This window comes from Mandrillus leucophaeus, unplaced genomic scaffold (genome assembly GCF_000951045.1).
Source record: "Mandrillus leucophaeus isolate KB7577 unplaced genomic scaffold, Mleu.le_1.0 Scaffold118, whole genome shotgun sequence".
Lineage (NCBI taxonomy): Eukaryota > Metazoa > Chordata > Mammalia > Primates > Cercopithecidae > Mandrillus > Mandrillus leucophaeus.
Genome location: NW_012100098.1, coordinates 2,518,949 through 2,546,649, shown reverse-complemented (window position 1 = coordinate 2,546,649; position 27,701 = coordinate 2,518,949). Strand labels below are relative to the sequence as shown.

The following is a 27,701-nucleotide window of genomic DNA, read 5'->3' as shown; positions in this document are numbered from 1 at the left end:
TGGCGGGTGCCTGTAGTCCCAGCTACTCGGGAGGCTGAGGCAGGAGAATGGCGTAAACCCGGGAGGCAGAGCTTGCAGTGAGCTGAGATCCGGCCACGGCACTCTAGCCTGGGTGACAGAGCGAGACTCTGTCTCAAAAAAAAAAAAAAAAAAAGAAAGGCCCAAAATGTCCAGAAGGAACCTGTAGAGGACAGTGTAGCCCCCGGGGGAAAGGGAAACCGAAAAATAATTATTAGCAAATCCAAAGATCCTGCCACATATAGTTTGTAGTAAAAGGAAAAAAACTTACTTTTACAAAGTGATAGCAAAGTCAAACAAAAAAAGAAAATATATAAAATGCAAACTGATGGAGTACCATGGAGGTATGAATAAAAGTGCTTAAAGAGAGTATCCTCCTCCCTGCGGGCTGGGCATTGCCAGATACTGGAAGCCAGAGTGAATTGTAACACAGTTTTTCTAAGAAAACCTTCCAGGAAATGTGAGTCTTAAGTTAGATTTTGAAGGAGCGGGGAAAATATGGCCTGGCAGCAGGAGGAGCTACAGTATTTCCCTTGGTACCATCCGTCTTCAGGGCTACTGACCCCCAAGTCCTTGACTGTCTCACTATATCATGAGGCCAGCACATACTGCCAGACACAGAGATTTCTACGGCATGAGTGAGAGACAAACAGGACAGTACATTGCTCACCTTGGGATACTGACGGTGACATACTTCAGCAAGATGCAGCCCAGTGACCACTCCCAGTCTAGCTGCAAGCCGCTGGAGCAGCAGCCCCACAAGGGTGGCCAACAGAAGGATCCAGAGCAACTAAGAAGAACAAAATATCCTGTAACACTCATTGAACAACTGAGCTTTGTTTGTTTGTTTGTTTAGTTGTTTGGCAACATGAGTGGTAAATACTGCATTCAGAAAAGAGCCCAGGTCAAGAATCAAATGACTTGAGTTCTATATCAGGTTTTGCACATGACCTGCTAAGTCACCTTGTACCTTTCTGAGCCTCAGTTTCTCCTATATGCAGTTTCTCCTTTGTTCAAGGAAACTATGTGGATAAAAATAAGATCAAATGGAAAGTACTTTACATATAAAAGCCACTGCCAATGAAGTATCTGCACGTAGCCCCTGAGGTTACTATCCAACATGCAGGGTGGAGAAAAGGATGTGAGAGTGTATTGTGTGTTTAAAAGGACAGGGGTAGGAGTAGATGTTCACCTTAAATCCAGCCACTGCTCCAGACTGCAAATCGGATTCAATATTTCCTGGATCCAGGTAGGCAATGCTCATAAGAAAGCCTGGTCCGGTGAAAGCCCAGAGTTTACGAAAGCTAAAACAAGAGTACTAGACAAGAGAGGAAAAGAGATTAAACTGAACATCACTATTGAACTACTGATCTAATTGATCTGTTATCACATATGAAGCAACAACACCAGTCTCACAAGAAAAAAGGATTTACAATGTCAGATATTGCATGTGTCCAAGTTTCACTTCCATTTCACCCACTTTTTATTAAGAAGCTGGCCACTTCTCTAAGTCAGAGCCCCTCCCTTACCTGCGGGTTCCATCAGCCTCTTATTCTAAAACTAGAATAACAGTATTGGTACCTCTGTGCCCAAACACTTCCCAAAAAGGACAAGAGCCACCATTTTAAAAAGGAAACAAGCCAGGTGTGGTGGTGTGTGGTGTGTGCCTGTAGTCCAGCTACTCGGGACAGTGGGGAGAGCAACAAAAATAAAATGCTAAGCTTCCCCAACCAACTGAATGGATCCTCTTCTTGACCAAGGGCATTCCAAAGAAAACCTGAAAAACTAGTTCAGGCCATGATGGGAGGGAGAGGTCAGACAAACCTCATTATACCCCCTTCCCTTTAGAATTCCAACACCAATGACTAGCATTAAAACAGAGATCTTGGCCGGGTGGGCGCAGTGGTTCACACATGTAATCCCAGCACTTTGGGAGGCTGAGGTGGGTGGATCACCTGAGGTTGGGAGTTCGAGACCAGCCTGACCGACATGGAGAAACCTCATCTCTACTAAAAATACAAAATTAGGCAGGCATGGTGGCACATGCCTGTAATCCCAGCTACTTGGGAGGCTGACGCAGGAGAATCGCTTGAACCAAAGAGGAGGAGATTGTGGTGAGCCGGGATCGCAACATTGCACTCTAGCCTGGGCAACAAGAGTGAAACTCCCTCTCAAAACAAACAAACAAACAAGCAAAACCAGAGATCTTAAAACTGACAAAACACATCCCTTATAGCAATAACATGCCAAATTCTAACCAGACTCTAGCATACCATCACATGACAGATAACAGGCCCTGAAAGAAATCAAAGTATTTTACTCCAAAATATATTTCTTTGTATATTTTGAAATGACCCTGCAAAGCCATCTCTTATGAGCAAAACCTAGAATACGTAGAGAATCTCCTTCCCTTTCCAGGTCTTTTCCTGATCCAGGAGAGAATTAACTAGTAGTCTGGTACCTTTTTAAGTCTGATAAAAGACATTTACATCTATTTTCTCTGAAGCTTGTTACGTGGAGGCTTCACCTACATAATAAAAACCTTGGTCTCCACAACCCCTCATTTTAGACACTCCACAGCCCCCCATTTTACACCAGGTCTTTAGAAAATAACTCTTTCAACCAATTTCTTTTTTAATTTATTTTTATTTTTGTAGAGACAGGGTTTTGCCATGTTGCCCAGGCTGGTCTCAAACTCCTGGGCTTAAGCAATCCTCCCACTTCAGCCTCCAAAGTAGCTGGGACCACAGGTGTGCACCACCACACCCAACTATTTTCTTTTTTTTTTTAAGTAGAGACAAAGTCTCATCATGTTGAACTCCTGGGCTCAAGCAATCCATCCACCTCAGCCTCTCAAAGTGCTGGAATTACACGTATGAGCCACTGCACCCAGCCTCAATCAACTTCCAAGCAGAAAATCTTTAAATCCACCTTTGACCTGAAAGGTGCCCCCTCCCCACTTCAAGTTGTCTTTCCTGATGGAACCGATGTACACCTTACATATATTGGCTGATGTTTGCCTGTAACTTCTGACCCCTAAAACGTATAAAATCAAGCTGTTACCCAACCACCTGTTCTCGGGACTTCCTGGGGCTGTGTCACGGGCCTTGGTCACTCATATTTGGCTCAGAATAAACCTCTTTAAATATTTCACAGAGTTTGACTCTTGTTTGTTTGTTTGTTTTGAGATGGAGTCTCACTCTGTCACTCAAGCTGGAGTGCAGTGGTACAATCTTGGCTCACTGCAGCCTCTGCCTCTCAGCTTCAAGTGATTCTCCAGCCTCAGTCTCCCGAGTAGCTGGGATTACAGGCACCCACCACTACGCCCAGCTAACTTTTGTAACTTTAGTAAAGACAGGGTTTCACCATGTTGACCAAGTTGGTCTCGAACTCCTAACCTCAGGTGATCTGCCTGTCTCAGCCTCCCAAAGTGCTGGGATTCAGGTGTGAGCCGCTGCGCCCGACCTGTTTTGTTTTGGTTTTCGTTTTTGACAGGAGGTCTCATTCTGTTACCCAGAGTGAAGTGCCATGGCATGATCTTGGCTCACTGCAACTTCTGCCTCCTGGGCTCAAGTGATCCTCCCACCTCAGCCTCCCGAGTAGCTGGAACTACAGGTGCACACCACCATGCCCAGATAATTTTTGTATTTTTTGTAGAGACCGGGTTTCACCATGTTGGCCAGGCTGGTCTTGAACTCCTAGGCTCAAGCGATCCTCCTTCCTTAGCCTCCCAAAGTGCTGGGATTATAGATGTGAGCCTGGGCCCAGCCAGAGTTTGACTCTTTTTCATCAACGAACAAGAGGAAGGATAGCTTGAGGCCAGGAGTTCAAGACCAGCCTGGGCAACATAGTGAGACCCTGTCTCTAAAAACAAAAATAAAAATAATGAGCCTGGCATGGTGGCCATCTATAGTCCCAGCTACTGGGGAGGCTGAGGTGGGAGGATCACTTGACCCCGGGAATTCAAGGCTACAGTGAGCTATGGTTGTGCCACTGTACTGGAGCCTAGATGATGGAGCAAGATCCTGTCTGTAAAAAAAACATATAGATAGACAGACAGACAGATAGATAGGTAGGCAGATAGATAGATATAGATAGATGTGTGTGTGTGTGTGTGTGTATGTATATGTGTATATATATACAGTTTTCAGAGACTTCTAGCCAAAATTAGAGCTGAGGCTGCTGACCCTGAGCCATCCAGCAGATCTTTCACTCACAGGTTTTCCCCAGACCATAGTGCTCTCCTCCAAGGACCTGATACTAACCTCTTCCTCAGGAATGGAGATCTTCTCATTAAAGTAAGTGGCGAAGTACTCTTCTGAGTCCCCAGGGGACCGTGGAAGAGAGGGATTACTAGAGACAGGGTTGACAGTACCAAGACAGGCAGACTCCCCATGATCTCCAGAAACGCTGTCTGAATTAACAGATTTGAAAATAAATTAGTAAAAAATGAACAAAATACACTAACAATTCATCCTTACTATACTGAAATTAAAATTAAATAGTTTAATACCTAAATGCACAAGAGACCAACCTGACTCTAGCTCAACTTATTTTGAATAGTTTATTTTTAATGTATATTTTATAATAAGTAATACATTCACATGGTTAAAAATTCAGGAAGTAAAAAATTTAGCCTACACTAAAAAAGTTATCTCCCTCCCCTCCCCCAGTCACTCAGCTCCCTAGAAGAGTTTTAACTCACAATGGTTTTCCTATTTCCACACTTCTATTCCTACTTGGGAATTTTTAGAGCCATTTCATTTTCCTCTAAAAACACTGACATATGGGCTCAAAATATTACATTCCCAGACCAGCTCCTGGTAACCTAAAATCCTAGCTTTTAAAAGAAAAGAATTAGGCCCATCTAGCGAAATGTCCTCCCCACCTCCTATATTTGGTAGGACTTACTCAAAGAATTGTCCTTGGACATTATACCTCCGTCAGACTTCTCAAAAAAGGTGCAAGTTACAAAATCCTGCTACAATTCAGGCTAAACTCTGAAGCTGCAGCAAAACCACCAAGCAGGAACCCTTTGTACTCTGACTAAGGCTTGCAGTAAAGTGCCGCTGGTCACGGGGTACTGGCACCCTCGTGATGGCAGGGCTCATCTCAGACTGATATCAGCGTTTCCCTGAGTTCTGCATTTTGCAGTCAATCTTAAATACTGGGAAGCAGAACGTCTGGGAGAAAAGGGGATAACCTGCCAGAAATACACAGAGGCTAGTTTGCTTCAGCCATCAAATGGCTATTTTGAATCACAAAGCTCTAATCTCTGCGTTTCCAATAAATCCTTAAAACCTCTAATTTAAACAAATAAGAGCTTTCTTCCTTCGGGAGCTGACTCATATCATCTTAATTAAGCAGCTTTGAATTCATGAAGAAATTTATAGAAAAGGAACAGAAATTCCAAAGAAGAAGCTCAGATTTAGGAAGAAATAGTCAAAGCACTCAAGAAGCTCCAATCAAATACAGAGCGTAAGGTACTCGCCCTGTATTTTACCGCTCCATACACATCTGAAACACCAGGAAGTATCATGAGCAGTCAAAGCACACCAGAGGTTTTTATCCTGGGTCTGGGAATAATATTGTCCTTGTAAGCATTACTGCCAGAAACCAAATTACAACTAATCTTGGCTCAACTCAGAATTATAAAAAAGATATGAAGCAGGCCGGGCACAGTGGCTCAAGCCTGTAATCCCAGCACTTTGGGAGGCCGAGACGGACGGATCACGAGGTCAGGAGATCGAGACCATCCTGGCAAACACGGTGAAACCTCGTCTCTACTAAAAAAACACACACACAAAAAAAACTAGCCAGGCGAGGTGGCGGGTGCCTGTAGTCCCAGCTACTCAGGAGGCTGAGGCAGGAGAATGGCGCGAACCCGGGAGGCGGAGCTTGCAGTGAGCTGAGATCGCGCCACTGTACTCCAGCCTGGGCGACAGAGACTCTGTCTCAGAAAAAAAAAAAAAAAAGATATGAAGCAGGTCTCTGGTTAAAAATCTGTTTTCAGGGCTGGGTGCGGTGGATCATGCCTGTAATCCCAGCACTTTGGGAGGCCGAGACGGGTGGATCACCTGAGGTCAGGAGTTCAAGACCAGCCTGACCAACATGGCAAAACCCCATCTCTACTAAAAATACAAAAAAATTAGCCAGGCATGGCAGCAGGTGCCTGTAATCCCAGGTACTCGAAAGGCTGAGGCAGGAGAATTGCTTGAACCTGGGAGGCGGAGGTTGCAGTGAGCTGAGATAGTGCCACTGCGCACTAGCCTGGAAAACTAAAGCAAAACTCCGCCTCAAAAAAAAAAAAAAAAAAAAATTATGTTTTCAGGACAGGCACAGTAGCTCATGCTTGTAATCCCAGCACTTTGGGAGGCTGAGACGGGCAGATCACCTGAGGTTAGGAGTTCAAGACCAGCTTGTCAACATGGCGAAACCCTGTCTCTACTAAATATACAAAAATTAGCCAGGCATCGTGGCATGTGCCTTTAGTCCCAGCTACTCGGGAGGCTGAAGCAGGAGAATCACTTGAACCCAGGAGGCGGAGGTTGCAGTGAGCCGAGACTGCGCCACTGCACTCCAACCTGGGCAACAGAGCAAGACTCCACTTCAAAAAAAAAAAAAAAAATCCATTTTCATTTACAGCCTAAGTCACCAGATGGTGACTTTTGAATGGAATTGTTAGACTAGATGATGATAGATGATGACAAGAGGAAAAATATGATAAATTTGTTACCAACATAAATCTAATTACAAATAAAATTAGGCAATAATACAAAGCGGTAAATTACCATCTGACATCTTCTGTTCAAGACCCAATACCATGGTGGATACTTGAGTGGCTGAATTCTTAGAATACGATTCTGGAAAGGAGAAAAGGGAGGGAGAAGAATTAGCAAGAACAAACTAACAAGTTCAAAACCAGCAGTTTGTTACTCTGTATGACTGAATCCTTACTATGAAAAGAGTAATTCTTCTACTGAATTAGGTAACCTTGAAAATAATTACAGTTTTCAGATTATGACTGACAGATATTTAACAAAAATAGAAAAGCCTTAGTCAGGATTTTGCTGGCAAGACTTCAAAACCAAATTGAAGTGTTACAGCTCTTTTAGAATGTGTCTGGGCAGGGTTTCTGGTTTTCACTGTGAAACCCTTCACGGATGGCAAGGGGCGGTGGACAAATTGAACAGGAGGTATTTTAGTGAGACGGCAAATACCTTTTTTTTTTTTTTTTTTTGAGTCAGAATCTTGCTCTGTCGCCCAGGCTGGAGTACAGCGGTGCAATCTCAGCTCACTGCAACCTCTGCCTCCTGGGTTCAAGTGATTCTCCTGCCTCAGACTCCCAAGTAGCTGGGATTACAGGTGCCTGCCACCACGCCTGGCTAATTTTTTGTATTTTTAGTAGAGATGGGGTTTCACCGTGTAAGCCAGGATGGTCCTAATCTCCTGACCTCATGATCTGCCCGCCTCAGCCTCCCAAAGTGCTGGGATTATAGGCATGAGTCAACGCGCCTGGCCAGGCAAATACTTCTTTAATTAGCATCTACACAGAGGCTGCTAGGCAAGTATCCAGTCTCTGCCTTTGCCTCCAAATTATCCCAAGTGTCTGAAGCCAGACACATTTCCCCCTATTTTATGAGGGTTTTTTTCCTTTTTTTTTTTTTGAGATGGAGTCTCACTCTGTTGTCCAGGCTGGAGTGCAGTGGCACAACCTCAGCTCGCTGCAACCTCTGCCTCCTGGGTTCAAGCAATTCCCCTGCCTCAGCCTCCCGAGTAGCTGAGATTACAGGCGTGTGCCACCATGCCCGGCTAATTTTTGTATTTTCAGTAGAGACAGGGTTTCACCACGTTGGCCAGGCTGCTCTCAAAGTCCTGACCTTGTGATCCACCCGCCTCAGCCTCCCAAAGTGCTGGGATTACAGGCATGAGTCACCACACCCAGCCAAAGATATTTTATGAGTTTTTAAGGACAGAGATCTATAATTCTCTTTGGTCTAAAATATGTAATTTAAGTTCATGGTTCAGTCTTCTATAAAGGGTGGGAAAAAGCACCATACGAGCATACTGGTAGTGGAGGGCCACTATTTGGCAGCCTCAAATCTTCCTGAGAAAGTAAAGTCTACAGCTATAATGTTCCAGACCTCATTCCTCAACCCTCTGACAACTAGAAGAAACTAGTCACCCGTGGCCCAGCCCCTCCTGGGCTCTTCAAGAGAGCTGAAGCACCAGCAGGATTAAGCACAGTGTGCAGGATGCCAGCCTTTGTCTATAGGTCCTGTACTAAGCAACCTGCAGTGGGGTGGGTGGAGTCGGGAGTGGGGTGGAAGTTCCAGATGTCTATTATCCTGTTAAGTTTTTTTTTTTTGAGACGGAGTCTCGCTCTGTCGCCCAGGCTGGAGTGCAGTAGCGCGATCTCGGCTCACTGCAAGCTCTGCCTCCCGGGTTCACGCCATTCTCCTGCCTCAGCCTCCCGAGTAGCTGGGACTACAGGCACCCGCCACAGCACCCGGCTAATTTTTTGTATTTTTTGTAGAGACAGGGTTTCACTGTGTTAGCCAGGATGGTCTCGATCTCCTGACCTCGTGATCCGCCTGCCTCGGCCTCCCAAAGTGCTGGGATTACAGGCGTGAGCCACCGCGCCCGGCTATCCTGTTAAGTTTAATTGGGAGGGAGGATGTTAGCAAGCTCACTTGGGCACAGATCTATGGCATATTCTCCATTGAGCCTCACCAATAAGGCTATTTTTTTAAAAAAAAATTTCAATTTTTTTGTTATCTACTTCTCAGTTGATTTCAAATTTAGAAAGGGAAGGACAACATAGTATTTATTGATAAGCCCCTCCTTAAATCCCAATAATAACTGTCCTACTGGAGAAGTGACGAAGCCTCGCTTAATGATCTTTTACTGCTTAAATCTAGTCTTTTTTCCACCCTTGTCCCTTATATGTTGTTCCTACATGAACAATCTTCTACTTGCTGTTTCGGGTTTTGGGTAATCTTTCTATCTACCAACATATTCTGTACTTACAGAATTACAGAATTCAGACCAGAAAGGAGCTTTTTTCTTTTTAGGTTTCATCTGTCTTCTGGGGCTTATATACCACCGCCTGCTAATTTGGAAAACATAATCCTTCCTCTCTAGAGTCACCAACGCCAAGTATTATATTACAACGGACAAGTAGCCATGTCTCTCCTGTCAGGTTTTAAGCCACTAGATTACTAAACATCAGCCAACAGCCCCCAATAATACTGATTAAATTCAACCCCTCTTTCAGTCAATTACAATAACACCTCTCCTAAAGGGGATTTACATATATGACCACTCAGAGTAGCAGTACTCACTTGGATTCCGATCACAGCACAGCCCCTTCATTCCCGGCAAAGGCTTTTTACTTTTGTTTTACATGTAATTCTAATAAACTAATGTTATCAGGTTATTTTAATCCACAATAAATTGGAAACCACAAATCGGATCTGGAACTATGCATAGCTCCTCTAGGAAAAGAGGAACTTGGCACACTGAGGAATCAAAAAACTCAAGTACGTCAATTAGTCTTGGGCAATTTGGTATGAGGCAAACAGTTCTTCCTTATAAGTCAATCAGTTCTGAGAATATTATTACAAGTATAACAACTCAAGTTTCCAATTGTGGCCCTGATCACAATGAGGTAAATGAATTAAATTGCTTTTTTTTTTTTGAGACAGAATTTCACTCTTGTCACCTAGGCTGGAGTGCAATGGCGTGATCTCGGCTCGCTGCAACTTCTGCTTCCTGGGTTCAAGTGATTCTCCTGCCTCAGCTTCCGAAGTAGCTGGGATCAAAGGTGCCCACTACCAAGCCCGGCTAATTTTTTTTTTTTTTTTTTTTTTTTTTAGTAGAGATGGGGTTTCACCACGTTGGCCAGGCTGTAAATCACTTTTGTAATGATGATTAATATCCCGTTTAAGGCACTGGAAAATCAGCTGGGCATGGTAGTGCATGTCTGTGGTGCCAGCTACTGGGGAGACTGAACTAGCAGGACTGCTTGAGCCTGTGGGTCAAGGCTGCGGTGAGCCATGATTGCACCACCGCACTCCAGCCTGGGAGATACAGCGAGGCCTTGTGTAAAAAAGAAGAAAAAGAAGACACAGAAATGTCTCATACATCTGAGGAAGATTTTTATCCAAAATAGGCAAAACAGTCCTTAAAAGTTTTTAATTTTTTTGAGATGGAGTCTCACTCTGTCGCCCAGGCTGGAGTACAGTGGCGTGATCTCAGCTCACTGCAACCTCTAACTCCCGGGTTCAAGCGATTCTCCTACCTCAGACTCTCGAGTAGCTGGGATTACAAGCACATGCCACCACATTCAGTTAATTTTTCTATTTTTAGTAGAAATGGGGTTTTGCCAGGCTGGTCTCAAACTCCTGACTTCAGGTGATCCACCCGCCTCGGCCTCCCAAAGTGCTGGGATTATAGGCATGAGCCACTGCCCCAGGCCAAAAATTTTTCTTTTAATATAGAACACTTCACAAATTTGCGTGTCATCCTTATGCAGAGAGGCCATGCTAATCTTCTCTTGATTGTTCCAATTTAGTATACGTGCTGCTGAAGCAAACACCAAAATAGGCTTTTAAAAGTTGTATTTTAAAAGCAAACAATTAAGGTAATAGTGTGATCTTCCCAAGATTGTAGTCTGCAAATATTTTTAGACAGAAATATTTCATGATAAAATGTTAAATAATTGGCCGGGCGCGGTGGCTCACATCTGTAATCCCAGCACTTTGGGAGGCCGAGGCGGGTGGATCATGAGGTCAGGAGATCGAGACCATCCTGGCTAACACAGTGAAACCCCGTCTCTACTAAAAATACAAAAAACTAGCCGGGCGTGGCGGGCGCCTGTAGTCCCAGCTACTCGGGGGGCTGAGGCAGGAGAATGGCGTGAACCTGGGAGATGAAGCTTGCAGTGAGCTGAGATTGCACCACTGTATTCCAGCCTGGGCGACAGAGCGAGACTCCTCTCAAAAAAAAAAAAAAGTTAAATAATTATTAGTGGTATTCTAAGTTCATTCCTATACCAAGTACATACAGAGCTGTTCAAATACAAAAAGTTTCACTTCTCTCTGAAATCTCAAGAATGAATTATTTCAAGAAAGAAAACAAATTCTAGATTCCAGCCTTTTCAACAAAGCTTTTACTCAGCGAACTACATGTTTCATTACAGTGCCTACAGAATAAAACTTGGGCTTGGGGTCAGACATGGTGGCTCACGTCTCTAATCCCACCACATTGGGAGGCTGAAGTGGGCGGATCACCTGAAGTCAGGAGTTCAAGACCAGCCTGGCCAACATGGGTGAAACCCCATCTCTACAAAAAATACAAACATTAGCCAGGCGTGGTGGCAGGTGCCTGTAATTCTAACTACCAGGGTGGTTGAGGCATGAGAATCGTTTGAACCCAGGAGGTGGAGATTGCAGTGAGCCAAGATCGTGCCACTACACTCCAGCCTGGGTGACAGAGTAAAACTCCATCTCAAAAAAAAAAAAAAAAAAAATTAATAAAACTAGGGAGGGACCGGGCGCAGTGGCTCACACCTGTAATCCCAGTACTTTGGGAGGCTGAGGCAGGCAGATCACCTGAGGTCAGGAGTTCAAGAACAGCCTGACCAACATGGAGAAACCCCATCTCTACTGAAAATATAAAATTAGCTGGGCATGGTAGCGCACGCCTGTAATCCCAGCTACTCGGGAGGCTGAGGCAGAAGAATCGCTTAAACCTGGGAGGCGGAGGTTGCAGTGAGCCGAGATCGTGCCACTGCACTCCAGTCTGGGCAACAGAGCAAGACTCCATCTCATAAAAAATAAATAATTAAATAATTAAAAAAAAAAAAAAAAATAGAAAGGGCCAGGCCAGTTATGCATAGCATTTAAGTCTCCATGAAAATTTATGACCCATATGGAAGCAGTAAGTTAATGTTAAGACAGTTTTGCTCTCCAGGGCTGTAGCACCAGGTTGTTTCAGTTACTTTGTCACATTAGGGAAAAGATCCAGAGTTAGGACACAAGCAGCCAGAATCAACCCAGCAACACGTTGATAAGTAACCATCACAATTACGATTAATACTGGTTTGATATTCTAGCTCACCCCTAACCATAAAGCGTCACCTTCTCTTAAACCCATTAAGTTTCTTCCTATTGAACAGCAATTGACAGAAAAAAAAATGGCACTCATGGTTAAATGTAATATGACTATTTTATCCCATTCTCCTGCCTCAGCCTCCCTAGTAGCTGGGATTACAGGTGCGTGCCACCATGCCCAGCTAATTTTTGTATTTTTAGTAAAGACAGGGTTTCACCATGTTGGCCAAGATGGTCTCAATCTCCTGACCTCGTGTTCCGTGCCCCTCAATCCTCCCACCTCAGCCTCCTGAGTAGCTGGGACTACAGGCACATGCCAACATGCCTGGCTAATTTTGTATTTTTTATTGTGATGAGGTTTCACCATGTTGCCCAGGCTGGTCTCAAACTCCTGAGCTCAAGCGATCCACCCATCTCAGCCTCCCAAAGTGCTAGGGTTACAGGCGTGAGCCACCGCACCCAGCCTATTTTATCCCATTCTCTAACAAAAGTTGTAAGACTGGCTAGCTGTAGTTGCTCATGCCTGTAATCCTAACACTTTGGGAGGCGAAGGCAGGTGGATCGCTTGAGCCCAGGAGTTCAAGACCAGCCTGGGCAACATAGTGAAACTCCATCTCTACAAAATATACAAAAATTAGCTAGGTGGAGGCCGGACACGGTGGCTCACACCTGTAATCCCAGCACTTTGGGAGGCTGAGGCAGGTGGACCACCTGAGGTCAGGAGTCTGAGACCAGCCTGGCCAACATGTTGAAACCCCATCTCTACTAATAATACAAAAATTAAAGCTAGGCACAGTGGCTCACGGCTGTAATCCCAGCACTTTGGGAGGCTGAGGCGGGCAGATCATGAGGTCAAGAGCTCAAGACCAGCCTGGCCAAGATGGTGAAACCCTGTCTCTACTAAAGATACAAAAATTAGCCAGGCATGGTGGCACGCACCTGTAATCCCAGCTACTCAGGAGGCTGAGGCAGGAGATTCACTTGAACCTGGGAGGTGGAGGTTGCAGTGGGCCGCAATCGCACCACTGCACTCCAGCCTGGACGGCAGCGCGAGACACCATCTCAAAAAAAAAAGAAATAGCCGGGTGTGGTGGTGAACACCTGTAATCCCACCTACTGGGCAGGCTAAGGCAGGAGAATCACTTGAACCCGGGAAGTGGAGGTTGCAGTGAGCAGATATCGTGCCACTGCACTCCAGCCTGGGTGACAAGAGCAAAACTCTGTCTCAAAAAAAAAAAAAAAAAAATTAGTTGGCTGTGGTGGTGGGCATCTGTAGTCCCGGGAGGCTAAGGTGGGAGGATCACCTGAGTCCAGGAGGTCAAGGCTGCAGTGAGTGGTGATCAGGCCACTGCACTCCAGCCTGGGTGACAAGGCAAGACCCTGTCTCAAAAAAAAAAAAAAATGTTGTAAGACTGTTTTACAAGATAAAAATGTTAACAAAATTTTATTTTCTGTCTAAACTTTCAAAAGTCTACATATTCTTTGATCTAGCAATTTTACTCCTAAAAATGTATTCTTAAAAAAAAAAAAAAGCAAAAAGTACTCATCAAGGAAATATGTACAAGGATATTTCCCACAGCATTGTTTGTAGTATGAAAAGACTGTAAACAACCTCAATATTAGTAGAGGACTGGTTGAATAAACCATGCACATTCACTGGACACAATACCATGCAACCACTATAAATAAGATGATCTATCACGTATTGATAGGAAACAATCTCTAAAATATTATATGTTGTCAAGTCAAAAAACCAATTTGTTGAGCAGCATGTTATCATGTATGTAGCAAAAAGAAAAATGAGAAAACACACACGTACACATACAATCTCCAAAGGACACACCAAAAACTGGTAATAAAGGCCATCCCTGTGAGAAGGAAGGAGTAGGAGAGCCCAAATGAGGTCATGTGAAAGGAAAACCTCTCACTGAATACACACTGTATACCTTATGCACATAAAAAAAAGTTTTACCAGGTACATGTATTATTTGCCTTTTAAAAAATGTCAAGGTCATATAGATTCACTCAGCTTCTCAACAAACACTTTAGGGATGTTCAGTTGAACTCTCTGATAAACCTTCTGCAATAGATAATCAGAAGTCTACAGCTGTCTAGTTGGCAGGTATTTACTGCCTTCAGTCTAACTTACTACTAGTTTGTTTTAGTGCCACCTAAATGCAAAATATTAAAAATCCCCTCTCAGAAAAGCATTCCTGACTCCTTAATTTGGCTTAAGTGGCTTCTCCACATTCCCTGAAGGCACCCACTGCTTACCACTGTCATTACTCTTACCACATTTTCTTGAAATCATCCATTCCTTGGTACCACTCTTACAACTTTTCTGCAAGTTTGAAATTACATGAAAATTAAGTTACCCCCCAAAACACATACTAGCTATAATAAATTCTAACATCTAATTAACAGTAATTCTGTATATTCGCTTAGCATTTATAAGAACTCTAGAAGAACAATTTGGGTAGCCCAAACCTGTTTTAAAAACTGCCCCTGGCCAGGCAGGGTGCTTCATGCCTGTAATCCCAGCACTTTGGGAGGCTGAGGCGGTGGATCACTTACGGTCAGGAGTTCGAGACTGTCCTGGCCAACACGACGAAACCCTGTCTCTATTAAAAATACAAAAATTAGCCAGGCGTGGTAGTGGGTGCCTGTAATCCCAGCTACTGGGAGACTGAGGCAGGAGAATCACTTGATCCTGGAAGGTGGAGATTGCAGTGAGCCGAGATCATGCCACTGCACTCCAGCCTGGGGAACAGAGCAAGACTCCATCTCAAAAATAAAATAAAATAAAAACTGCCCCTAAGAAACTTTGAAATACTGAATATTAATATATACAACTTAAACATTTTTTTTTAATCTACGGTTAAAACCAAAGTTTAGGCCAAGTGCAGTGGCTCAAGCCTGTAATCCTAGCATTCTGGAAGGCCAAGGCGAGCAGAGTTCGATGCCAGCCTGGGCAACACGGCAAAACCCCGTCCGTACAAAAAAAATACAAAAATTAGCTGGGCGTGGTGGTGCGTGCTACTTGGGAGACTGAGGTGGACAGACTGCTTGAGCCTGAGAGGTTGTGACTGCAGTGAGTCGTGATCAGGGCACCCCAGCCTAGGCTACAGAGCAAGACCCTGTCATAAATAAATAAATAGTTTGGGTTTGAAATCATTCGTTTTTGTATAAAATTCCCCTATAGAGAATAAAGGTACACAAAACTATCTCACCAGTCTTACAGCTGAAAAGGTCTTCCGAAAATTAATTGTAAGGTTTAGAGAGGAATGTTTTTAAATACAGTCCGTTAATTCTTTACTCCTTTTTTTCATCACCTTCCTCACCTCAATAAAATCAAAGACAACATTAAATACGGAAAGAACTTTCACAGAATCAGCCAAAAAGGTGTCTACATGTAAGTAACTGATGAAATAAATGCTAGCAAGAATGTGTTCAAGCTACATGGCAAAGCCACCTCTTCCTCTTGACACTGTTCAGTTCATTCTTCCTTAGGCACTGTTCAGTGCCAGAGACATGCTAGTGACAAAAGAGAAACTGCTAGGTGCACACATCAAGGCTTAGTGACACCCAAAGTGTTTATTAGAGAATAACAAATAATTCTGATCTTTTCAAAATTCTATTTGTCCTAAAGAAAATGAAAAGGTTTCTAGATTCTTCTAAAATTCTCTTTTCCCTAATGGTCTATTTCAAGGCCAAAGTACTTGACAGTTCTACTGAACCATTACTGTATTATTAACACAACACCTTGTTGTACCAGGCGCTCTTCATGAAGGTGGGCTCCTGCCATTTGGATGACTGAGAGTCAACAAAACTTTTTGAAATATTCTAGCAGTTCAAACAGAGCTAATTGTTTTCTGAACCCTATGTATTTTAATGAGGAAGGTTATTATCACTTTTTTAAAATAAGAGATTATTACTCTTCCTCTATTTTTCCATTCTAGGTCATGAAGAAGCAACATTTTCTGAGTCTTCTATTAAAAATATCCATCCAATTAGTTTTTTAGTTTGTTTGTTTGTTTGTTTGTTTGAGATAGGGTCTTGCTCTCTGTCGCCCACACTGGAGTGCTGTGGGCATGGTCTCAGCTCACTGTAGCTTCAACCTCCTGGGCTCAAGTGATCCTCCCGCCTCAGCCTCCCTAGTAGCTGGGACTAGAGGCATGCGCCATGCCCCGCCAATTTTTGCATTTGTTGTAGAGACATGGTTTCACCATGTTGCCCAGGCTGGTCTTGAACTCCTGGGGCCAGGGGATCCATCCACCTCAGCCTTCCAAAGGGCTGGGATTACAGGTAGGAGCCACCGTGCCCAGCCCAATTAGTTCTAAAACTCAATCTGCTCCCATTCGAGGTGTGGGGAAAGAAACAGCTTAGAATAGGCATGTGAATTTCCAAATTGTTCTTGAACGTGTAAAGTCTGGTACTGTTTTTTATCTTATGTTTTGAGACAGGGTCTTACAGAACAATTATTTACATATTTCCAGCCTCCCAGGCTAGAGTGCAGTTGCACAATCCTAGGCTCAAGTGATTCTCCCACCTCAGCCTCCCAAGTAGCTGAGACTACAGGCATGTATCACCACAGCTGACTTTTTATTTTTTTGTAAAGGTGGGGTCTTGCTATGTTACCCAGGCTGGTTTCAAACTCCTGGGCTCAAGTGAGGTATTATTTTTTACACTGGAGTAAGTTTATCCTGTTTTTCTCTTACTAAAATGAATTTGATATAAAATGATACCTAGAAAAAAAGTCAGGTTGAAGACTGATTATGTGTACTTCATGGTAAACAGTGAAAAGCCCCTGTGGTAAGCATTTGTTTTAGAAAAAGGCCTCAAAACTCTAATCCTCTCTATTCAAGTGGGTAATACTAGAATATCTTCAACCAAAAGCCACACAAACACACCCAGTTTATAAAGTACAAACAGTGCTGCTATTATACAATGCGCTTAACATGAACCAGTCTGTCTCTCTCTGGCATAACGGCCACTGAGATACAGTCAGGCCTCTGTAACCCTGGGTTCCACATTTGTGGTTTCAAACAACTACAAATCAAAAAGATTTGGGGGTTAAAAATGGTTGCTTGTGCCTGTACTGAACATACACACCATTTTTTCTTATTATTCCCTAAATAATACAGAACAATTATTTACACAGCAATTACATTGTATTAAGTATTATAGGCCCAGCACAGTTGCTCACAGCTCCCAGCACTTTGGGAGGCTGAGGCGGCCCAGAAATTTGAGACCAGCCTGGGCAACACAGTGAGACACTGTCTCTACAAAAAATTTAAAAATTAGCCATGTGTGATGGCCACACGCCTGTAGTCCCAGCTACTCAGGAGGCTAAGGTGGGAGGATCTCTTGAGCCCAGGAAGTCAAAGCTGCAACGAACGGTGATTGCACCACTACACTCCAGCCTGGATGACAAAGCAAGACCCTGTCTAAAGAAAAAGTGGGAAGTGGGAGATTATAATTGATATAACTAATCTAGAGGTGATTTTTAAGTACATGGGACGATGTACATAGGTTAAATGCAAATACTACGCCATTTTATGGGGACTTAAGCATCATCCCAGGATTTTGGTATGCGTGTGAATGAGGTCCTGGAACCAATTCCTTACAGATACCAAAGCGTACTTTGCATGCCCTAATAATAATCTCAAAATTGGAGACATCCTATGTAATTTGGAAAACCACAATTTTGGGCCAGGCACAGTGGCTCACGCCTGTAATGCCAGCACTTTGGGAGACTTAGGGAGGTGGATCATTTGAGGTCAGGAGTTCAAGACCCGCCTGGCCAACATGGTGAAACCCCATCTCTACTAAAAATACAACAATTAGCCAGATAGTAGCGGCATGCGCCTGTAATCCCAGCTACTTGAGAGGCTGAGGCAGGAGAATCGCTTGAGCCTGGGAAGCGGAGGTTGCGGTGAGCTGAGATCATGCCATTGCACTCCAGTCTGGGTGACGTAGTGAGACTCTGTCTCAAAAAAAAAAAGACAACCACAACTTCAACTCAACACCAAATTTGCTGTTTCTCATCTGAGCCGGACTTTTAAGTCTGTTTTGTAGCTGAATGAAAAACGTGACATTGAGACCATCTTAAGATAAAGAAAAAAGAAAAAGAGAAAGTGGAGAAAATGTTAGGAAGGAAGAAGAGGAGTGGGGAGGAAGATGTAGGGAGGAATAGTACAGTTGATAATGAAACCAGCTGCCTGGGTGTCAAAAACGATAACAGTTGGGAGAAATGTGGCCAGGCTGTCAAGGAGTACTTATCTTTTCAACAAAAATATCACACATCAACCAGAGACATCAGAATTGGAAGGGGCTGGTACCCATTAAATACAACTCTTCACTCTCTCCCATCAGTGCTGTTGAGGTTTAACCAGCTTCCAAATCTCCCTGAATGCTCACAAGTCAGGGTCACTCAAGTCTTACTTCCAGTGACTATAGCTTCGTGTTTGTTCTTCCCAACTCTCACAGGGTGAGCTTCCTCTGAACTTCCTCCTAACCAGAAGTTTACAGCAGTGCGTTTCCTTTTGGGGGACAAACCTGGCCTCCTGATCTGACACCTCTATCGTGGAACAAAATGCCAAGCTCTGTGGACAATTTCAAAGACCCCTTTCTACTTGAATAAGAAAATTCCCTATTAGACTGGCCATGGTGGCTCACACCTGTAATCCCTTAGCACTTTGGGAAGCTGAGGCGGGAGGATTGCGTGAGCCCGGAAGTTTGAGACCAGCCTGGGCAACAGAGTGAGAAACCCAGTCTCTATTAAAAAAAAAATTACTTTTTTCAAAAAAAGAAAATCCCCTATTAAACCAGACTATACCTACTTCTTGCCTCAGAAAATATGTTTTGCCTTCACACTTAAGTAGCTCTTCTCTGACATATATGAAGAATTTTCATTAGATTACATTCAACCCATTTTTCCTAATGATGGATATTGGCTCCCAAATGATGCAGATTGACCTTAACAACTTTAAGTAAATATTGTCCTCAAAGTTTCTTTTCCTAAAAGCAAAGAAAAATTAAGACAACATATACTACCAGATTCTCCAGCCTTTAACAAACCTCCTTTTGCTCTTTGAAACCTGGTAAAGTTTTAATAATTAACTTGTAGTTTTCTTCTTTCATTTCCTAGGAGTTTTAACAGCTATCAGCTTAGCAGAGATGAGACCAAAACAAACACAAACCTCATACAAAATGACTTACCAGCAATAGGCACCAGAACAAGACTAAAAACCCTAATTTGTTCCTTATGCCAAAAAATATAAATTACTTTAACTTGAAATTACAAGTGGAAGAGAAGTTAGGCAATAAATATATTTTGGTCATTCCTAGCCAGTTGTTTTATATTCCATTATGATTTCATTACAATATACTTTATTATATACATGTCATTTTATTGTATCTAGAATATTCCTGATGATGCCTGGAAGGCTCTTCTTTGTGTCTCAAGGGGCCAATTAATGTAAATTGCTCAATAAATGTTTGTTAAATTATAAAAAGAATAAATGGCAAGGCTGGGCAACAGTGGCTCATGGCTGTAATCCCAGCACTTTGGGAGGCCAAGGCAGGACTGCTTGAGCCTAGGAGTTCAAGACCAGCCTGGGCAATATAGTGAGAACTCAACTCTACAAAAAAATTAACAATTAGCTAAGCGTGGTGGCGCAAGCCTGTAGTCCCAGCAACTCAGGAGGCTCTAGTGGGAGGATCGCTTAAGCCTGGGACGTGGAGGTTGCAGTGAACCAATATTGCACCACTGCACTCCAGCCTGGCAAGAGAGCAAGACCCTGTCTCCAAAAAATAAAAATAAAGAATAAATGGCAGCCAGTGAGAGAGACACGGTCTGCATCTTCTAATCCATTACATTCCGCTCATTCAAATGCCCCTACCTTTTTTCCCAGAATGTTTTACTCAAACTACAGAGCCTCATAGAGATGATAATAATGACAATATTAGGGCAGCAGACTTCCCTTTCTGCCTCAAACACACTCAGTTCTTTAAAGGTGTCACTCCCATGCCTCCTAGGCAAAAACAGATTTCAAAGACATTGTCCTTCACTCTCACCAGGCCAACTTCCAACTTTAAATCCTAAAGAAGTATTAAACTGGTTGGGCACTGTGGCTGGCACTCACGGGCTGAAGACAGCCTGGGAAACCTAGTGAGACTCCATCTTCACAAAAAAATTTTTTTAATTAGTCAGGGGTGGTGGCATGCACCTGTACTCCCAGCTACTAGGGAGGCTGTGGCAGGAGGATCACTTGAGCCTGGAAGGTCAACCCTGCAGTGAGCTATGATCATGCCACTGTACTCCAGCCTGGGTTACAGAGCCAGACCTTGTCTTGGGGAAAGAAAAAAAGTCTTGAACTCTCTTATTCCAAAACTAAACAACTAAACTTATATCATCTGCACTTCAACTAAATTTGGCCAGCATACTGCTGCAGTAAGCAATTTTTTTTTCATAAAGTTTCTCATTTTCTGACTAGTTCCTAATAATGCTATGTGTATAAATAGCAGCTTCCTTGAAGGGAAGAATTAGAAGACAAAGCAGTCTTCCACTGGAGTATCCCAGATAGCACCACGAGAATATGAGAGGGCTTTTTAAGGTCATAGGAAGGGCAGAAATCTGTCAGCAGACATTTGTATGTATGTGCATGGTGAGGAGGCAGAGAATAAAGATGTCTTTGATTCAACAACACTCACCCAAATACTTAGCACTGAAAGTCAAACAAGAAAGATCCGGCAGGGTCCAGTGGCTCACGCCATCCCAGCACTTTGGGAGGCCTACGCAGGTGGATCACTTGAGGTCAGGAGTTCCAGACCAGCCTGGCCAACATGGTGAAACCCCGTCTCTACTAAAAAAAAAAAAAAAAAAAAAAAAAAAAAAATTAGCCGGGCATCAGGAGGCTAAGGCAGGAGAATCGCTTGAACCCAGGAGGCAGAGGTTGCAGTGAGCTGAGATCGCGCCATTGCATTCCAGCCTGGGCAACAAGAGCGAAACTCTGTATCAAAAGATCCTACTTTGTAGATATAATTCTCTAACTTTCACTGAATCATAACGGAACCAAAGCTGCTTACTAGCTTTGTAGAGTAATCCAAGGGACCACTGCTGATTTCCTAACAGTAGAGTAAGATTAGATTCATAAGAAGCTTCCCCATTCCTTAACAAGAAGTGCTGCCAGGCTACCCAGAAATTCCCCTCCCGAGTCCCACTGCTGCCGTTTCGGAAACATGAGAAACCAAGTATGCTGCAATCATGGACTTTTTAGTACTGGCTCCAAAATAAACTGCGTGGGCCAAGCAAGACTGTCAATGAACTATTGTCCAATGAAAAAATAAACAACCGAAGGTCTCAGGTTTCATTTACCTAACACAGGTATCACCATAAATGACCTAGTATAATGACAGTTTCCAACCGTATTTACTAAAACAAACACGCAGCAGAAATCCTTTAGTCACTTGTAACTACACTATACTCTCAGATCAAAGTTAATCATGTCAATGGAAAGTATAGGCCGGCGGGTTCCCTGGTGATAGGTCATGATACTCTGAGCAAAGAATAAGTAATAAGGTTAGAATTCTTTAGAAGTGTTGAGGGGAAAGAAGGTAACAATAACAAAAACTCCACGTCAGGAACTGTTCTAAGTACTTTGTTGTTTATTAACTAATTTCATACCAACAATCCTCTAAGATTGATATTATCAATCCCCATTTTAAGTACGTGGAACAAAACAGCAAAGAGGCAAACAACTTGTTCAAAGATTTACAAAGCCAAGAAATTATGCGAACTGGTGAGGCTTCGGGTTCCAGAAGTCAATGTATACATAGCTTCTCCAGTTTTCACCAACAGCGACTAAAATTGGGGCCAGCGAGTTTTTAGAAGCCTATCTCTCCTTGCAAACTCTCCTTCCAGATAATTTTTGCTTTTGCAAGAGATGTCACATTTAAGCGGTAGCTTTAAAAGTGGGGACACATGAAACGAACGGCTGGGAGAGCCATTCAGCCCACTTACATATGTGCAATATTCCCCTGCAGAAAAACCCTGCTCATTGGAGCCTGGAATCCAGAGGGTCCCTGAGAGCTGCACAAACAGTCTTAAAACCAATCTACCCACAACCACGGAGCCGCCTATGCAGGCTATTCACACAGAAGACGCTCCCTGGAAGTCGGTTAGGCTATAACGAGTCTTTTGTTGAAGCGGGGCGGCGGGAGGCCCCGGAAAGCAGCCCGGCCCCCTGCGGCGCCGACAAGGAGGCCCCGAGAGACCTTGCCCTGTGCCGGTCGGCCTCTTTCACGGCGTCGAAGCAGGTCAGCGCACCCCGACCACGGGCCGGCGCGCCATCCGGTGCAGCTGGGAGTTGGGCCATGTGTCCTAGGCCGCGGCGGGGAAGGGGCGAGACCCCCGCGACCGTCGGCGTTCCCTCCCTGCCTCCATCTTTGGGTCTTCCTCTGAATGTCGCTGCTCCATCAGTCCTGGACTCCGGGCCTGAGGCCCTCCCTGCCCACACCTCCCCTCACAGCCCCGCACGGCGAGCCGGTTTCGCATCCTAGTCCCGGACCTGACCCCCGACACGGGCCCTCGAGCCGCCCCGCGCCCCTCCCTGTCCGCGAGCAGAATCCGTGACCCCTGACCTTGCCTTCCCCTCACCTTACCAGGTCCGCAACCACCTGACACGCCGCCCCCGAGCTGACGGCTCCATATTCCGGGAGCCAGCGCCAAGCTGGCCAACGCCCTCCCCTCCCCGCGATTGGCCGATAGGACAGCAGCCGCACATCCCTATTGGTTGGAGTCCCCGCAGCGGCCGGGACGCGTGGCCAGCCGACTGAGGACCGAGGCTCCGCCCACGCGGAGTCTGGATGGGGCGGCCCCTGGGGCCCCCAGCGGGAGCTGCATGCTGCATAGTTGCTGCTTGCTCTGGCCAGACCAACACAGCCCGTGGGCTGGGGAGCTCCCGTCCGCTAGCAGTCTGGGGACAGATAAGATTCCTGCCCTAGTTCGCCGTGGCGCCACGTTAGGTACTGACAGACAAGCTACGAGGTATAGCTCTATCCTGTAAAGGGTAGCCGGGCCAGGCGCGGAGGCTCACAGTTGTAATGACCAGCACTTTGAGAGACCGAGGCGGGAGGATCACTTGAGTCCAGGAGTTCGAGACCAGCCTGGGCAACAGAGTGAGACTCGGTCTCTACAAAAAATTTTAAAATTAGCCAGGCAAAGGCCGGGCGCGGTGACTCACGCCTGTACTCCCAGCACTTTGGGAGGCCGAGGCGGGCGGATCACCTGAGGTCGGGAGTTTGAGACCAGCCTGACCAACATGAAGAAACCCCGTCTCTACTAAAAATACAAAATTAGCGGGGCGTGGTGGCGCATGCCAGTAATCCCAGCTACTCGGGAGACTGAGGCAGGAGAATCGCTTGAACCCGGGAGGCGGAGGTGCGGTGAGCCGAGATGGCGCCGTTACACTCCAGCCTCGGAAACAAGAGCGAAAACTCCGTCTCAAAAAAAGAAAAAAAAAAAAAAAAAATTAGCCAGGCATCATGGCGCCCGCCTGTGGTCCCACCTGCTCGGGAGGCTGAGGTGGGAGGATCACTTGGGCCTGTGAGGGGGAGGCTGTGGTGAGACAAGGTCGTGCCACTGCACTCCAGCCTGGGTGACAGAGCAAAACCCTGTCTCAAAAAGAAAGTATAGCCACCTGACAGGAACATTTCCTCGCGCCCCAAGAGCCACATCATAGTATCTGCTGCCCCACCAAGAGCACCCCACACCTGGGAGGAACAGCGACACATCAGCTAGTGCAGCCAGTTCCACCGCCTCCGGTGTCCTCCCAAGCCTCCGCAGCGAATTGTTTTCCTCCTTCTCGCCCAGTTGCCTCGATTCTCCCCAGACTTTATCCTACCTACCCAAAGCAGTCCCACTCTATCCCCAGTTACAGCCTCACGCCTTCTTTTGTTCTGAAGATGACTGCCAGACTGGTGAAGAGGGAATAAATGGCCTAACAAATCACCGTAATTTTCTACAATGTCGTTTACAGCCACCAAAAACATTAGATTATCCCGCCACCCTCACTCCCCGACCCCCCGCACTGCTTACAGCATTAAAGGTAACGGAGCTTCTTTATTCACGTAAAAACGGCTAGGAGAAAATTTCATTAGTAAGAAAGTCTGAGAAATGAGGAAAGGAGTGTGAACGGCCAAGAGAAAAATTCAAATAAAGTGCAACGTAAAAACAAACTCGGGGACTAAAAAAAAAAAGGCGGGGAGGGGCTTGCCTTCCTGGAGCAGGTTGTTTTTCATACAGAATTTCTCCTGGAGAAAAAAGAAAATACACAAATTAGTTCTGAGATTCTCGCTACAGTACATCTGTGGAGTTTCAGAAAGGTTTGATGAAGTTCCTCCAGACCAGAACCTTTCCTTTGGGAACTTCTATTATAACTAGCAAATAAAATTGCTAGAGCTGTACTTGTCACCCTTTCAGGTCTGCTCAGCTGGGCAGCTTCCCTGGGCTACTTACTTAGCTCACAGTGTGGCGCTGCCTCCGTCTTAAGCTGCTTCTTCCTCATGGTGCAGAACTAGTTTGACTTTCCCAATGCCAGCTCCTGCCTCTATATATGAAGACAAGCGCGCCTCCCTCAGTTAGATAAGGGCACTTTTGGGTGCTCTAAGCAACACAGCTTTCTAAAGACTGGCAAGGACTTTCAAGAGGCAAACCACGCCCTCCAAAGCCTAATCAGATTTCATCTTTGACCTGTCGTGAAAAGAGAAGCATTATATATCTGCCACTCCTAGATATTAATTAATAATGTATTGAGTTCAAAAACTTATTCTAAGATTTCATCTCTGTACCATTTGGCAAGAGCAAGAGCAGGTGGCAAACCTGTGAGTGCCAATGGTTGAAAGGGGTGGAGTAAGAGAAATTGCTTCCCTTCTCTGCTCCTCTTGGAGTGAAGCTGGTTCAGGCTCCACAGGTGCACTAGGACTCTGCTCCTCTGAGACGTGAGGTGAAACCATTAACCCCAAGCCTGACAGTCCACTTGTATTTTCCGCATAGGTACGTGCAGCACTGATGCAATTATGAGGAGTCTCAGAGCGTGGGTGGAAATGCTGCCTGCTCTTTTATCCCTTGGGATCTAAAGGACCCGCTGGCTTCAGCCTGGTCAATCAGTGATCCACGGGCAGACATCAGAGCCACGCAAACTCCGGACTTGGTGCCTGATGAAAAAGAAAAAGAAAGGAAAAAAAACCCAGAGACTAAAAAGAGAAGTCCAGGGCAAGCCTAGAATTTCTCAATCTGGGAGGAGGGGAGCTGAAAGAATGGGGAAATTTTGCCTCAGGGAAATAATTTAGATAACAAGCCGCAAAAGAGAAGCATTGGGATGGGGTAAAAAGCAAGAGAGAAGAAAACAGTTGCTGCTTTCAGGTAGCAGGCAGTTTTCTAGTAGCTTTCAAGAAAATCTGCTTAGTACCATAAAAACATAATGGCTTAGAATGGAAAAGAAAGAAAAGCAGTAATCGATTCAAATAAGTCAAGGCAGGCTTCCAGCAAGTGGTTCTGGTTCCTACCTAGAACAACCATTGAGTCTGGAGAAAGAATTATGGATCTTCTGCCCAGGGACCCAGATGAAAGGTCTCTTTGCTTCAGGGCTCTCTTAATCATGAAAGTCAAATAACTACAACTTGGCCTGTCTCCTGTCTTTGTTCTACATCAGGTAAGTTCCCCAAGGCAAAGCTGTCTCTGCAGATTGGGCTGGGGGCCAATTTGTTCCACTTGAGGGGAAAATAGAAGCACCTGTAAGATCACCCAGGAACTAAAGTCTCAGAAGGAAAAGGCCTATTTGAGTTTAGGAATTCTTACCCTAGACAACATAGGGAGATCCCATCTCTACGAAAAATTTAAAAATTAGCTGGGTGTAGTGGAATGTGCTTGTGGAACATCCTAGCTTCTTGGGAGGCTGAGGTGGGAGGATCACTTGAGTCCGGGAGGTCAAGACTGCAGTGCGTCGTGATCATGCCAGAGCACTCCGGCCTCTGCGACAGAGCAAGACCCTGTCTCAAAAATCTGTGTTATGAGTGTCAGGTTTAGACTATGCCAAAGGTCATGTTGAGGTCCAGAGGTAGTGGATGGATGAGCAGAAAGAACACTTGGGGGGCCATAGACAGGTGAAATATGATTTTATTCAGCAGCAGCTCTCATCAACAGCTTTCTCACACTGTCTGCCCTGTCACAGCTGCTTAGTCCGGCTCCCACACACAGTTGCGTTCCCCCTGCCTTCAGGGTCAGCAGCTTAACTCTCTCTGGGCACGAGCAAGCTGAGCTGTGTCCTGGCTCCCCTCTGTTCGTCTGCAAAAAACACACTTCATTTTTGCCTTCCTGGTCCCCAATTTATACTTAAGAGTAACTGACAACATTAATTGAATTTTTATTGTGTACCAAACACTATATTTAACACTTCACAAGCATTAATCCTCATAGTAGGCTGGCACAAAAATTCATGCCTGTAATCCCAGCACTTTGGGAGGCCGAGGCAGGCAGATCACTTGAGGCCAGGAGTTTGAGAATAGCCTGGGCAACATAGCAAGACTATGTCTCTACCAAAAAAACCAATCCTCATAATAAACTAATGGGGCAGGAACTATTATTTATTATTATTCTCATTTTGCAAATTAGGAATCTGAGACTCAGAGTATAATTTGTCTAAGGACACAGCTAGTTAGTGGCAAAGCCAGGCTTTGAACACAAATCTGTTAGACCCACGAGCCGAGACTCAACCACCACACCGTATCACCTCCATCTTGTACACCTAAAACAATTTCCTTCCATTCAAAAATTGAGACAAGAACAACACAAGGTAGTCACAGAACAGAAAACTCCAGAAGTTCAAGACTGCCGTGAACTGTGATCATGCTAATGCACTCCAACTTGGGAAACAGAGCAAGACCCTGTCTCTAAAAAAAAACAACTAAAAAGAAAACCTGTGGATTGCGGCCAGGCACAATGGTTTATGCCTATAATCCCAGCACTTTGGGAGGCCAAGGCGGGCAGATCACTGGAGCTCAGGAGTTCGGGACCAGCCTGGCCAACATGGTGAAACCCTGTTTCTACTAAAAATACAAAAGTTAGCTGCGTGTGGTGGGGGCTGCCAGTAGTCCCAGCTACTTGGGAGGCTGAGGCAGGAGAATCGCTAGAATATAGGAGGCAGAGGTTGCAGTGAGCTGAGATGGCGCCACTTCATTCCAGCAAAAAACAAACAAAACAAACAAACAAAACAAACTGTAGGTTGCAACTAGTATATTTTTTCTTTTCTTTTCTTTTCTTTTTTTTATTCTTGAGTTGGACACAGCAAGAAAACACATGTATATTTATTTTTTGTAGAGACAGGGTCTCCCTATATTGACCAGGCTAGTCTCAAACTTTAGGACTCAAGGGAACCACCTGCCTTGGCCTTCTAAAGTGCTGAAATAAAACAGAATTTTTTTTTCTTTTCCCGAGACAGAGTCTTACTCTGCCACCCAGGCTAAAATGCAGTCGCGCAATCTTGGCTCGCTGCAACCTCCACCTCC

General features: G+C 44.8%; 1 protein-coding gene across 4 annotated transcripts in view; it reads right to left on the bottom strand.

Moving 5' to 3' along the window:
• The window catches only part of SLC11A2 (solute carrier family 11 (proton-coupled divalent metal ion transporter), member 2), a 49,275-nt gene extending 24,233 nt beyond the window's left edge, over window positions 1-25,042 (bottom strand). For 2 of the 4 annotated variants that reach the window (XR_001004274.1, XM_012002667.1), the window contains exons 1-5: window positions 22,800-22,999; window positions 6,810-6,881; window positions 4,284-4,432; window positions 1,211-1,336; window positions 689-808 (exon numbers count right to left, since the gene is read on the bottom strand). Coding sequence is in view for 3 of the 4 variants with exons in the window: in XM_012002667.1 (XP_011858057.1) it covers window positions 689-808; window positions 1,211-1,336; window positions 4,284-4,432; window positions 6,810-6,843 (429 nt within the window). In the remaining variant the exon portion in view is untranslated. Of the gene's footprint in view, window positions 1-688; window positions 809-1,210; window positions 1,337-4,283; window positions 4,433-6,809; window positions 6,882-22,794; window positions 23,000-24,654; window positions 24,889-24,986 lie in introns of those variants that run through there. The other 2 variants (XM_012002663.1, XM_011964343.1) reach the window with 2 other exon arrangements.
• Between the last annotated feature and the right edge of the window lie 2,659 nt (window positions 25,043-27,701).